Source organism: Borostomias antarcticus (assembly GCF_949987555.1).
Source record: "Borostomias antarcticus genome assembly, chromosome: 18".
Lineage (NCBI taxonomy): Eukaryota > Metazoa > Chordata > Actinopteri > Stomiiformes > Stomiidae > Borostomias > Borostomias antarcticus.
Window position 1 is genome coordinate 8,718,501 of NC_140251.1, and position 14,288 is coordinate 8,732,788.

Below are 14,288 nucleotides of genomic sequence, written 5' to 3' on the forward strand. Positions count from 1 at the left end.
GCTATTCCTTATTGGTCTAAATCTCATGCTATGAACGGACACACACACGGACGGACACACACACGGACGGACACACGTCACGTATAGAAGCGGCTGCACAGCTTAAAACTATGCTTGGAGTCTCAGTAAAAGTATAGTCTACTCAGGAGGCCATGTACTTTCTAAGTCCACAGAGTTTAGAGCTTGAGGTGTTTAGTAGCTCTTCGCACTTGTTCTTAGACCCCGTAGAATGCATTGAGCAGATCCACTATGGCAGCAGTAACACTATACAGACAGCAGAAGGAGGCATCGACCGTGTTTCAATTACGTACTCCTGAAAGGAAACAAACTGTATTGATGACACATTTTAAATGAACAGATTATCATACCATTTTAATTAATGCATGGTCTGTTTTCAACCTTGTGTTATTGTGTGAATATCTGTCCATATTAGAATTACATGAACAAACCAAACTGTAAGGTTACTACAGGCGCACAAGCAACATGGTGTGGTATGTTGCAAAGCATCTTCTTCTACCAACACACCAGGGACACCTTTCTCCACACAGCTTAAAAAAAAAATCAGATCTTTGTATGTGGGCAGGGATGCATTATACAGTTCAGGATAACTTGCCACAAGCAACACTATAAAAGTCTCTCCATTTTCTCTGTGGACGCTTTCGTGGGGGAAACGAAAGAGGAGTTTGTTATTACACACCTTAGCCTCTTCCGACTGGCCACCGCCATGTGAAATTCGCCTTGAATTTGCACTAATCGACTCCTGAAATGCTCAAAACAGGGCTAGCTAGATTCTGTAGGCCGAGAGGAATCCAATGATGTCCATCTCTTGACATTAAGGTCGATTTTACTGACCGCTAGATCGACGAGAAGACGTCCAATTTAATTCAACACCTGTACATGATGACGACATGCATCATGGTTGGGGGACGACAGGTTCACTGTGCACTTGTTTTTTTCTATCACAATGCATTGATGTTGGTCAGAAGTATTGCAAAGTGTATTCCTAACAGGCGAATAAGCTGTTGTGTTTGAAATAGAACTACCACATTGTAATATCTGTGACATATGAGTAATAAAATGATGATGATTGGTTTAACACTAATCATGTCATGTTGAAAAACAGTTTTCTACATTATGCTGCACTATCCACTGTCTGCACACATGGCTTACAGCAAATGTCATTCATTTTAGATAACACCAATAAAATAGTAGGCTATAAACTGTAAGACAAATGTATTGACAAGTTATTTTATAAAGGTTTACACTACCTACAGTACCAGGCAAAATACACAAGTGTTACAAAGTAACAAATTATTGCAACAAAAGGCATGTTTGCTATGCAATGTACAGTAGTTCATCTCAGCTGACACAGCTTTGGAAACCTAATACTGTCATTTAAGAAATATTGAGAGATTTTGAGAGAAACTTTGACTTATGTGCCTTAACAATCCACATAGCAACACCTATAAGAATACTTCATGTTAACTGTACCTAAAAATATGACAAAATGGTATTGCAGACCAAGGTACTTTTGTGAGGCGCTGATCACTGGAAGAACAGATCATAAGAAAGAAAAAAGTGTTGCACACTGGCTGCATATGCATTTAATTTATTACTGACATTTCAGCCTCTTGGCCTTCTTCAGAGTCTATAGTAGGACCCAAGTACTCGTTTGTTATATGGGTCCCTCTATAGTAGCACCTGCTGGTGATTAGACAATGAAGCTAATTACTCAAACAGGAACAGGTGCTACAGCCAATCAAATGCATACATGTGTACTATTTCCCCTTGGAAAGCACTACTGGATCTACCGTCTGAGAACCCTGTCCTCTCATGGATTAAATAGTTATGGGAACTTTTCTTCTCACTCTGTAGGTATTTGATTGGCTGTAGCACCTGTTCCTGTTTCAGTAATAAGCTTAATTGTCTAATCCCCAGCAGGTGCTACTATAGAGGGACCCATATAGCAAACCAGTAATTGGGTCCTTTGATAGATTCTAAAGACCAACATGTCAATCATAAATTTACTGCATATGGAGCCAGTGTGCAACACTTTTTTCTTTCTTATGAACGTACAGTAAAAGACAGAGAACCATGTCTATTAACCAAGTAAGTGTAGATCACATTATTACAGCACCTAGTACAGCACTTATGTGCCAATGTACCAATCGTAAACTTAACCAAAAGCCATTCTCTTCATAGCCATTCTCTTCATAGCAAGGACAAATACACTGACAGTGCAATACATTGAGATATTAACAGATGAAGCACATCTAACAATTAGGCTATAGTGTCCCACAATATTTTATTCTCATCTCTTGGACTATAATTGTGTCCATCACACATCTTGGACACATATACCACTTTGGTAACGAACATGAATATAGGTACATACACACACACAAATCTACCCTTGTGTAAGTAATGATGTAACAGTCTAAACATGGGGGCGTTTTCGTTTTGTTCTCAATCCAAAAGTGATGACTGTGGGAGAGCTCAAGATCCGGGTCCAGACAGAATCACAGGCCTGCCTGGTTTGGTCGGCTGCATCTTCATGGGGGCCATCGTCACACACTAGGGTGGGAGCAGAAATATCCAGCTCGACCATTCCAGGACATGATTTGCAACATCCTCTGCTGCAAGGCCACAACGATGGGATCATAGCCACCCGCTCTGTGTACGACCAACACTGGATCTCTGAGTCTGAGCCAGCAGGACTTCCTGGTGACGCTGAGCACTGCTGCTTTAAAGATGTCTGACATGGCACTAGAGCAAGGAACACTTGAGGAATTTGATTCTCTTTGACTTCTTCTCTGTGATTTTGACTGATCCGCCCCCTCCTGGTGGAGAGCTGTCAGTCTGACACAGAAGAAAAAAATAAGATACAAGAAAAAAAACATTCTCTATTAAGACAACTGTGGGCTTGCTTAATCACTGATTCACCAAATAGTATATGTGTAAGTCCCTGCACGCTCACTGATCCCCCAGTGCTATGATCACTCACCGTTTTAGAGTTGAGGTTGTGCATTATGTCTCTGCCCAGGGTATAGAAAGCCTGAGGAGTGAAAGACAATAGCCTCTTGACAACATGCTCACCGTTCTGTACGTTGCTGTGAATAACATCTGGTAAGTGCTACTGTATGCTCTGATCTCAAGTCAGAACTTACCTCTTCAACATTTAAACTGGACTTTGCGCTAGTCTCCATGAACTTTACTCCATACTCAACTGCCAACTGGGGGGAAACCAAAGAAATAAGTCAGAGATGTCAGTGTTATTACGCAGAACCCTTTACGATCATGAAACAGTCCAGAATCATTCAACTTAAGCTCACTAGTAAAGAGTAGTCAGAAAGACGCACCTTCTCTCCTCTGTCTTTGGACACCTGTCGCCTGTCGGCCATGTCACATTTGTTACCCAGGATCATCTTCTCCACATCAGATGAGGCATGCTGGGACAGACAAAAAAGGCACAAGCAGAGCAAGCAAAAATAGAATGTGATGTGTGCATAAAAAACACATTTCATGAAAGGAATTCTGTCACAATGTAATATACAGTGTGTGTATGTGTGTGTGTATTTTAATCTTCAAATGTCATATCAAAAGAACTTTTTTGGAACGGGTAATTACTGATCTATATCTAACAACAGCAGTGCACGTGTCTTTATTGAACCTAGGCTACTTAAATGAGATCCTACATTACAGTGATTCAGATTCACACAAAACTCACCTCTTCGATATTGTGGATCCAGTTCTTAATGTTTTCAAAGGACTTTTCATTACTGATGTCATAGACCAATATAATGCCCTGGAAGTACCACATACAGATGGAGATGGTCAGCCAACATCCTTCATCTAAAACATTAGATCCTTCATCTAAAACATCTTTAGCATTAGTATAAATCCCTTTACTACAAAGCCTCGTTGTTTTGAGAATATGATTAATTTTATGCGAGAGATGACGGTGTCTTACCATGGCTCCCCTGTAGTATGCTGTGGTTATGGTTCGAAACCTCTCTTGGCCTGCAGTATCCCTGTGAAGCGTGCAAAAATACATTTTAACAGGTTCATATTGAGCCTACTGTAGGTAGGCTATGTAGCTCCATAGACACCTTCACCTACCATATTTGTAGCTTCACTCTCTTCCCGTTTAACTCCACTGTTCTGATTTTGAAGTCAATACCTGAAATCACAAAAGGTCAAAGGTATCGGTAGACTGGTCTATCTACTACTATATATCTTTATTTTATTTTATAAGACTCAGGAGCCGCACATGCTACCGCCGACCCAAGCCGGGTAATTACTCACCTATCGTTGATATGAAGGTGGTATTGAATGCGTCTTCGCTAAATCGGAACAGAAGGCATGTCTTTCCAACACCACTATCTCCAATAAGCAAGAGTTTGAAAAGATAATCGTATGTTTTTGCCATTGAGACTCCACAGCGTTACAGCCAGCTAAAGGTAATAATATTCCAGTTTTGTAACGGTGAGATCCTCCTGAATCACCAGCTGTCTCTGGGGGGAGGAGCTAGGGAGTGACGTTGATTTCAGTTGCATGCTGGTCTATGTAGTTCTGTTTAACAGCAGTCCTTCTAATAACATGGGTTACAGTTACGCAGTGTCTCTAGACAGTAGCAATGCAGTACACATTCGCCACTTGGAAACCAAGTGCAAAAAGGTTGTCAATCTACTGCGTGCTGTGGCTGGGTGTGACTGGGGGGCAGGAACGCAGTCAATGCTGGACATTTATAGGGCACTGATGAGGTCAGCTCTGGACTATGGGGGTGTGGTGTATGCAGCGGCAGCTAAGTCTACGTTGCTTAAAGTGGATCGGTTACAATACAGGGCTCTGCGGATCTGTTTGGGAGCTATTACATCTACACCCAATAATGCGGTGCTCGTTGAAGGTGGAGAAATGCCACTGGAGCTCAGGCGGGAGAAACTGGCGCTGGCCTACTGGGTTAGGCTGCAAGGGTGTGGGGACGACCACCTTGCTAAGCTCACGTTGCGGGATTGCTGGGAACTCAATAGGTTCCAGGGGACTGGGTTTGGGTGGACTATTGAAGCCACAGTGAGGGACTATGGGCTGGAGGGGATGGAGTTCACTAGATCCGCCCCAGTTAGTTGGGTGCCCCCTTGGCTCTTCCCTGAAGTGACCGTGGACAGGCGCGTTCTGGAGAGAAAACATGGATGGCGGCCGGGTGAAGTGGGTATGAACACGGGCATGTATCTGCGTGCGAGTTACTATGGGTGTGTGGAGATCTACACTGACGGGTCAAAGGATGAACTGGATAGAGTGGGGGTTGGAGTGTATGTCCCGGGGTTCGAAGTGGGTCTTTCCAAGCGGCTGTCTGATATGTTATCTGTGTACACGGCTGAAATGGTGGCGGTCATCCTTGGGTTGCAGTGGGTGGAGGAGGTCAGACCTGATAGAGTGGTGGTGTGCACGGACTCCAAATCAGTGCTGGACAGTATACAGTCCACCCAGTCCGTAAGGGAGGATCTACTTATTGAATTGTATGAGTATCACAGTTTGTTTAGGCTTCACAGGGGTGGGATAGACGTGCAGTTTTGTTGGGTTCCGGCACATGAGGGGGTGGCAGGGAATGAGACTGCAGACCGACTGGCGAAAGGTGCGCTGACTAAGGTCATCTCGGTGCCTGTTCCGCTCGGGAAGGGAGAGGGGAAAGCGGTGATTAGAAGGAAGGGATTTGAGTTCTGGCAGAAGAGGTGGGATGAAGACCAGAAGGGGAGGGGGTATCACAGGGTGCAGAAGTCAGTTGTGGTGAAGAACTACACTGCACAGAACAGGAGGGAGGAAATCGTCATGGCTAGACTCAGGTTTGATCACACGGGACTGAACGGCACCTTGTTTGTACTGGGGAAAAGGGGGAGTGGTAGCCTACATGTGGGCACTGTGGAGCTGCGGAAAATACTGAACATGTTCTATTGCACTGTCCCAACTATGAAGTAGAGAGAGAGAGACTCCGGGATAAGGTCAGAGAAGCAGGACGGGAATGGACTTTGAGGGGTTTATTGGGCACGGAGGGGGAGGGGGTAGGAATCTGCAGGAAGGCTCTATTTACTTTCTTGGGTGACACACGGTTGTGGGGCAGACTGTAGTCTGTAAGCACTAGGATGATGACATGATGATGCACACTCTTGTACGGTAGGTGGCGGTATGCACCTTTGAGCTGTTTGCGATCCGCCATAAAACCCAAGGAAGAAGAAGAAGAAGAAGAAGACAGTAGCAACTTTGCACGGACGTTACACAATCTGATTTTAGTCATTCTATTTTAGTCATGTATGACGGAAGCGTTAATAAACAATTATCGTGGCGGTGTCAAAACTGTGAACCCGCACCGGTTGCCAGATTAGTTTTGTTTTCGCCTATCAGTGGTTTCCATCAGAGGTTGGCGACTTTGATTTGTTATAATATTGTCGCTACAATATTGTAGCAATTAAGATTTGGATACAAAGTATTCTTTTCACATTTCTAATATTTCCTTTACCCAAATTATATCACCCAATTTCTTGAGAAATTCGCAATCTCTCCTTGTAAAAAGTAACTGGGACGTTGATGATGTCTTGGCAAGCGTCTGACGGTAGACTTGGGATTGGACCAATCAGACCTGCTACAGAAACTGTACTGAGAGTTAACACGGTAAAATATGCCTGTAAGTACACCAAGTTTACTCTTATACGGTTGTTTTTCGATGACACGTTTATTACAGTAAAAAGAAACGCATCTCTGTATTGCATACTATGCACGAGCACTCTGTCAACATTAGGTTTTATTGTTGCAGCACATGGCGCTTGTTGTCAGAGCAGGTGCTATCAGCTAACGTCATAGCGAGCTAACTCAGCTACTGTACATACGCACATTTCCTTGAAGCAGACCGTGCATGATCAACGTTCACACTACGTTAGCTGGATACTTCAGTTTGATTATTGGTTGATTTGCAACAGCCATTTAACTTAATTATTAGCACTAGCTATCGGACAGCTCGCTAACCCGTTCAACTGCTTACTGTAGCCAGTTTGCCTGCGTGTAGACTAGTTAACATTAGCTGACATTAGCTAGCTATGGCGAACAGCTGGTAAACGCTGAGTTACTGCAATATAATGTTAACATACTCACACCAATGAACACACCCTAATAAATAGTTGCACAATTTAGATAACGCTATAGTGTTCTATAATTCTAAAGTTAGGTTTATAAATCAGACACCTGGATATTGTTAATCTATATGTTTTCACCACATAATGAACACATGATCATAGGCCTACGTTACCTGTAGCAGCATTCCATAGAATGAGAGGTTGCGTAATATGTATTTTAAAAATGGCCATTCTTAAGTGTATTCAGTGACAGTGAATTACTTGGCTGAAGTTGGTTTTCATTTGTAGTTGGCTGTAGACCTTGTCCACCCTTCTCTCGAGCAAGAGAGAAGGCAGCATAAGAAGAAGAGGCTTGTCCAGTGCCCAAACTCCTACTTCATGGATGTGAAGTGCCCAGGTACGTGATTGTTTTGACCAATGTGTTAAGATAAAATATATAACTTAAATGATTCCCAGGAGGGGAGATGTGGGCATATTACAGCAGCAGATAGAACAGAAGCTACAGGATAAAATCAAGAGTCAATGGGTCATAAAATGTAGTCGCTTTTCATCTCTTCAGTTATTTTAGTGCACATGTATAAATCTTGGATTTCCAGGCCCTAATCTTTTACATTAATGATTCATTTGATTGCGTTCCAGGCTGCTATAAGATCACCACAGTGTTCAGCCATGCTCAGACGGTGGTTCTGTGTGTGGGCTGCTCTACGGTCCTGTGCCAGCCCACGGGGGGGAAGGCCAGACTGACGGAGGGTAGGCTCATAGTTCAAACACACACCAGACTTTTCCAAAGGCACATTTGGCAGTAAGCATAACAAGGAGTGGCACACAGGCATGAGTGTAAACAATTGAGCAATTGCATCATGTGAGACATTTGCACATAAAACTTTTAATTTGATTGTTTATGAATCATATTGCACAGAACCTGTAGTGTTTAATTAACGGTGGTTGATTTAAAAAACACTTTGTTGCTCATTGTGACTTTCTGCTTTTGGTTCCTACTCCAGGTTGCAGCTTCAGGAGAAAGTTGCATTGAAGAAGATGTTGGAATGATCATGCTGAACACAGACATGCTACTGATCAATGCCTTAATTTTTCATTGATTTCAATGAATGATGAACTGGAATGTAATTGTCTTGATTGAATGGTTATGGTGGGTCTTTAATTTGTCTTCTTTTCTGAACCAAGTCTTATCAGATGTCCAGTCTAAACTTTATAATGAAATCAGGTAATTTGTAATTCTGGTCATATTTCTGTAAATGTACTTTATGGTAAGGTGGCACACTGGTTTTACCAGCCGGAATGTGCCACAACTGACTAGCGCTAGAGCAAGATTAAATTGAAAAAACAATTCCTTGATGAGAATTAAAGTAGGAAACTTTAGTTTCAAGTTGGCATGCCTTTTTATTTGAGAAAGTAAAGAATGATGGGCTTTTTGACACATTTGAGAAAGAATAAATACAAGACCCAATGACATTATGTGAAAGTATGTTTTGAGAAACTGTGCTCAATATGAGCACATTTAGCACATATTTTAACAAAATGTGCCCACGTACTTCTCATTAACAGGGTTAGGGTCCATATAAACAATGCACACTCAGATTCAATACATAAGAACTATAACCACAAATAGGCCACGAACTTGTATTAACTGGTAATTTTGCTCGGAACTGCATCATACTGTAAATAAGTGTTGGGACACAATGTATTTGCATCTACAATGCATGGGAACTATCACCCATTAAGGCTTGAATCAAACCCAGTCCACTTCAATATCATTTTGACTGATTCATTGAATGAATGGTTCCATTCACTGTGTCTGACATTGCACCCCCCCTCTGGGGCTCTCCTCGTCCTCCTCGTAGACCTCTCTGTTGCTGCGACTCTGTTGGGATTGGTTGTCGTGATCACACAGATCCACCTCCTCCATGTCATCGGTAACCATTATAGCATCCCTTGGAGGAAGTAGCTTCTCCAACTGGGGCAACAAGTGCTCTGGGAGCCAGTATTTCTCTGGGAATTCCACCTGAGAGGGAGATCACATGTAAGGATGGGACCCCTGACAAGATTACCAGCTCAAACATCCCCTTGGTCATGCCTGAACATTAAATTCTCAGTAAAGGTGAATCTGAGACTATAATGTGGTTTGCCAAACAGCGTAACCAATAGGCTCACCTGGAACTGAACGATGAGCTGTCCTTTGTCGTAAGGGTCCCTGTAAATAGGCATGCCTTCATTCTGAATACATTTGGTGTCGTTGGGCTTCACGACCTGGCCTGCATGAAGATGACAATATGGGTCAGTTCTTCAGGTCCACATCAGCATGGCAGAATACAGATCAAACAATATATCTTAATTTTTACTTTTTAATTACCTGGTGACGAACTAATGATTAGATTTCGCTTATCCAAAGTGCAGATAGTCTTCTTGAACCCACAGAGAGCTTCAACTAGTTTGATATTCATCTTCATGATGAGGTTCTCATCGTGCCTCTGGTAGACGTCATGCTCCTTCTGATCCAGCACAATGATGACATCACCAGGCTCCAGACCAGGCTCTTGGTCACCTTCTCCGTGGAATGTGATTTTCTGTCCGTCCTTCATACCTGCACGTAGTAGTGTCCACATTCAGACTGACACCCTGCCAAAACCTTATCACTATAGCTTTCTCTGTGGCATAACACTTTATTCTATTACCGTTGTGCAACGGCTGTCTATGAATTGCTTGTGATAAAGGAAGCTATGGCATTATTTTGTTTCACAAATCAGAGTCGAAGCACTAAGGCTACAGTAGTGCAAAACATTTACTTGACTGTATCATCTCATGTTAAATGCCAAGGATGGGAGGGAGGAATCTAACCTTTGTCAATGTGAACTTCTAGAATCTTCTTCTTGCGCTCGACCTTGTGGCCGTTGCAGTTCTTACAGCGGTCCTTGGAGCTGAACTTCTCCCCCTGGCCCTGGCAGTCAGGACACATGCTCTGGATCTGCTGGATCATGCCCGGCCCGATCTGCTGCACCTTGATCTGCACCCCTCGCCCTTTGCAGCTCGAACACTTCTCCAGGGTCCCCTTCTTCCCACCATAGCCTATATATTGGATTAACATAACATGGATTAACAGAACATGTAAATCATCAGTAAATAAGATATAACTAATAATCCTCAGGAAGGTAAATGTGGGCATTACAACAGCAGAAGAACAGAAGAGGTACAGAATAAAAACAAGAATCAAGAGTCATAATATAACAAAATATGTGAATAAATAACAAAAATATATAAATGACTGCTACAAAACCCCCATCATGAACAAGTCTGGATGGGCGGCATGATACATTTTTTTTACCTACCATCACATTTTACGCAGATTACATTCTTCTGCAGCCCAAGTTTCCTAGTTGCTCCGTTGTACATCTCCTCCAGCGTTACACCAAGCTGATGCACAACATTCTTCCCTGAACGAAAGCAAATACTTAAAAGTGTGAATTGTTTTTTGTGAGTCTATGAATAGGATCGAGTGATTCCAAGTACTTTCTTATAGCATGCTTGATGATTAGAAGGGGTAGTGTGCTATTTTGAACATTAAGCCCTAATTGTGGTCTGTCTACCATGAACCTGAAACATAGAAAACTGCAGCTAGCTCAATACTGGAAAGAACAGTGAAATGATGGTCTCTATGTTTCAGGTTCATGGTAGACAGACCACAAATAGGGCTAAATGTCCAAAATAGCCCTTTAACATTGAAGCTCTGTGTTCTATGCAATTCCCTCACCTCTTCTTTCCTCTCTATGCATGCTGGCTCCACCTCCAAAGAACATGTTGAAAATGTCATGGGGGGAAGAGAATCCTCCTCCCATGCCAGGGCCTTCCTTGATGGCCTGCTCCCCGCCTTGGTCATACAGGTCCCTCTTCTTTGCATCAGATAACACCTCATATGCTTGTGATATCAACTTGAACTGTGAGGTACAAGAGACAACAAGCAAAAAGGTCATGTACAGTACAATGTGAGGTAATAGGCGGTAGTACCCCCTGATGGCAGCAGGTGGTGGCTTTAATTAGGCACCAGTCATAAAAAGACAAACTACAATTCATAGCTATCATCAGGGGATATTCAAGAACACTTGTGATTGCCTTCCCATGACAGGGCATTATGTTGGCAGCAAATATTATTCATTTGAACAGAAGAATTTGGTTATGAAAACTCAATTATAAAATAATGCATTTTCTCTCAATTTAGTTGTAAAAAAGGAATGAATGAAATGAAAAAAGAAAACTTTGAAAAGAGCGTAGCCTACTGTAAGTCCAGGGAACGATATACATTTTCAAGAACAGGAGTATGCCTATCTAAGCTAATCAAATGTTTTCTAATTCAGTTACATTTCAAACGCTACCTTGACATGCATAAACAGGTCGGTTGTAGGCTATCAAATGTAAGACATGTGGCTACTTTATAACAAAAAAGACTAAATTAAACTCAACTCGACCCTCTTGCTAGGCTACTGTACATGGCTGCGATCATTCCAGAAAGTTCCGCACATTCTGTTGCTGTCACTTCAAGAAGGCATGCAGTTTAAAATAGACACGATCCTCAAAGATCCCACGCACCATAGCCTACCTTCTCTCCTTCACTGGGGTTCTTGTCTGGGTGGTATTTCAATGCAAGTTTTCGGTAGGCTTTCTTAATTTCATCTGGAGTGGCTTTGGGATTGACACCCAGGAGGTCGTAATAACCGGTCTCATGAACCATCCTGATAAAGGACTCTTGTCAGCCTGACAGAATGGGACACATTTAACATCAAGTCAGTTGGGCCAAACATGCATGGAATAGTTACATATTTGTGTATTGTGTACGTTATTTGTGAAAGCTGATAACGTTATCACATTGAACGGGCATGCACATGCACAGCAGCGATAATGACTACGCTACCTCGCTAACAACAGTGTTTAAAATAGGCTATGTTGAGTTGCGTTACTTAATTACCTCTACTTCAAAAGCCTTAATCTAGACATGTGTTTAGTTACCTCTGTTTGATGAATGCTGCTGGTGTAACGTTAGTTCATGTACCCGGCTACTGCTCCTGTCTGTCCCCCCAGCGAAGATGGCTGGTTTTTAAATAGCGCAGCAGGGTAGAACTTTCTGGAGCGCCGTAGAAGTGCCGGAAATTTCGTTGCGCCTGTTTCGATCAGTCTAAAAATTGACGTAACAGCACGCTGCGAGGAGGCGTGGACAGAGGCAGCAGCAAAGAGTATGGAATACTAAGAGGGGACACTTAAGTGAATTTTTGGCACTCGCCTGAAGAGGGCGCTCGCGTAGCGTTGCCGCTATTATGCTGCGGAATTCATCCAGTCAGGTCAACATGAAGATTACAAATCAGCTGTGGAAAAATTATTGTGTGTTTTTTATCTGTCCTGTACACAGAAAGGCATCACATCACAGCCATGTACAGCAGAGATGGACAAGATGGTCCCAGGCGACACTGCTCAGTTTCTTCTTTCAAACACAGCCAAAACTTTTCCTTGCTGACTGCTGCCCAACACATTTGTGCATGCTTTGAAATGCACAATTGAGGAGACTATCGTCAAATCACTCAATGTAGGCTGTGGGAAACACTGCATAAAAAACATGGGGGCAACTGAAGTAGATGGACAATGTGGGCTAGATGATTTATGTTTAACAACAAAAATAGGTATATTTTATTATAATGCCTGCAAGTTTGAGTTTAAAGTTTGACAGGTGTCCCGACTACCGCGGTCACCCCTCAGCCTAGGGGAAAAAAGGAGGAATGAATGAAGGAACGAATCGTGGAATCTCTGGATTGAACAGGCAAATCTAATTTTGACTCGCAAAATTCAGAGTACAGCCCTAGTAAATATGGTATAAACATTGATGAAATAGAAGTGTAGGTATGGAAATATGCGTATGAACATATATTTCAATATGAAACAAGAATTTCTGTGGAAATTCAATTGAAAAAAGGGAAGTCAAGTTTTACCTTTTGTAAACCTGTGTGAATGCAGCAGCTGTATCAGTCTATAGAGAATGAGTAACTTGTATGGTATTCCTGCAGATTTATAGAATGAGTATAGTATTTGTGCAGATTTAATTGTATATTTTCATAAAGATAAAATCAAAAGTGCATGACACTGACTGCAGCACAGGTTGCGCAATCAACTTGACAGTCCAAAATGCCAGCGGCACAGCTCAGCAACTGGGCGTATTGATTCCATAGCAGAGTCAATGGGAGTGTCCCCTCTTGATATTCCATAATCTTTGGCAGCAGTGGCTCAAACGTTTTTGAGCTCTGGACCCCCACACCTCCCCACAACAATATAGAATGAAGCTATAAGTTAGACACTCCCCCCGTCACTGCCCCATCTCTGCAAGCAAAATCACATCACAATTTGTGAAAAGTGGGACATACGAGGGCAAAGACCGTGAATCATCATGTCTCATGGCGAAAGAAGTGTCTGACCTCTGGAGGACCACAACTCCTAGCGGCGGAAACATCTCTGGCGAATTCCCACCGGAGGAGTTCGCTGCTGCCCTCCAGCATGTAAAGCCAGAGAAAGCTCCGGGGCCTGATTCCATCTGCCCAGAGCTTATACTCCATGCCGCACCTGCCTTGAAGTCTCTTCCTGCTTGCGCCAACTCAAGATCCCCAAAATCTGGAGAAGGGCCCTAGTTGTCACAATCCCTAAGCCGAACAAGCCTGAAGGGGACCTCAAGAGTTACCGCCCCATCTCTCTGCTATGTATCCCCTTCAAGATCCTCGAGCGTCTCATCTACGCCCCGCGTCGAACCAATCATCAACCCGCTGCTCCCACAGGTGCAGGCCAGGTTCTGACACGGGAGATCGACCGTAGATCAAGTCACTTTGATGACTCAAGATATCAAGGACAGCTTCTCGGCTAAAAAGAAGGCCAGAGCCATCTTTATAGACCTGACGGCTGCCTACGACACCGTATGGCACCACGGCCTCACCTGCAAGCTGCTACGCCTGCTGCCGGACAGGCACATGGTCAGCATGATCATGGAGCTTGTCCGAAACCACAGCTTCACCCTCACCACCGGTAGCCGACAGCGAAGCAGGTTGTGACGCCTTAAGAACGGCGTCCCCCAGGGATCTGTCCTGGCCCCCCTCCTTTATAACATCTACCCCTACGACCTGCTGA

The 14,288-nt window shown here is 43.2% G+C and overlaps 3 protein-coding genes across 3 annotated transcripts; 1 reads left to right on the plus strand and 2 right to left on the minus strand.

The window, feature by feature from the left end:
• Positions 1 to 2,561: 2,561 nt before the first annotated feature.
• On the minus strand, positions 2,562 to 4,429 carry LOC311321097 (ras-related protein Rab-8B-like; the record flags this gene model as incomplete). The annotated part of the gene is made up of 8 exons (XM_084452992.1): positions 2,562 to 2,859; positions 3,005 to 3,055; positions 3,168 to 3,233; positions 3,360 to 3,449; positions 3,728 to 3,805; positions 3,971 to 4,031; positions 4,120 to 4,180; positions 4,306 to 4,429. 8 exons carry the CDS (start codon positions 4,427 to 4,429, stop codon positions 2,767 to 2,769), a joined length of 624 nt encoding a protein of 207 aa, XP_084309118.1. The 3' UTR covers positions 2,562 to 2,766.
• Positions 4,430 to 6,352: 1,923 nt separating this feature from the next.
• Positions 6,353 to 8,532, plus strand: LOC311321099 (small ribosomal subunit protein eS27-like). Its single transcript, XM_084452994.1, has 4 exons — positions 6,353 to 6,676; positions 7,410 to 7,518; positions 7,761 to 7,871; positions 8,126 to 8,532. Exons 1-4 carry the CDS (start codon positions 6,671 to 6,673, stop codon positions 8,152 to 8,154), a joined length of 255 nt encoding a protein of 84 aa, XP_084309120.1. The 5' UTR covers positions 6,353 to 6,670; the 3' UTR covers positions 8,155 to 8,532.
• Positions 8,533 to 8,844: 312 nt separating this feature from the next.
• Positions 8,845 to 11,862, minus strand: dnaja (DnaJ heat shock protein family (Hsp40) member A; the record flags this gene model as incomplete). Its single annotated transcript, XM_084452993.1, has 7 exons — positions 8,845 to 9,144; positions 9,294 to 9,394; positions 9,493 to 9,723; positions 9,978 to 10,205; positions 10,466 to 10,570; positions 10,888 to 11,071; positions 11,731 to 11,862. The coding sequence occupies 7 exons, from the start codon at positions 11,860 to 11,862 to the stop codon at positions 8,929 to 8,931; spliced, it is 1,197 nt and encodes a 398-aa protein (XP_084309119.1). The 3' UTR covers positions 8,845 to 8,928.
• Between the last annotated feature and the right edge of the window lie 2,426 nt (positions 11,863 to 14,288).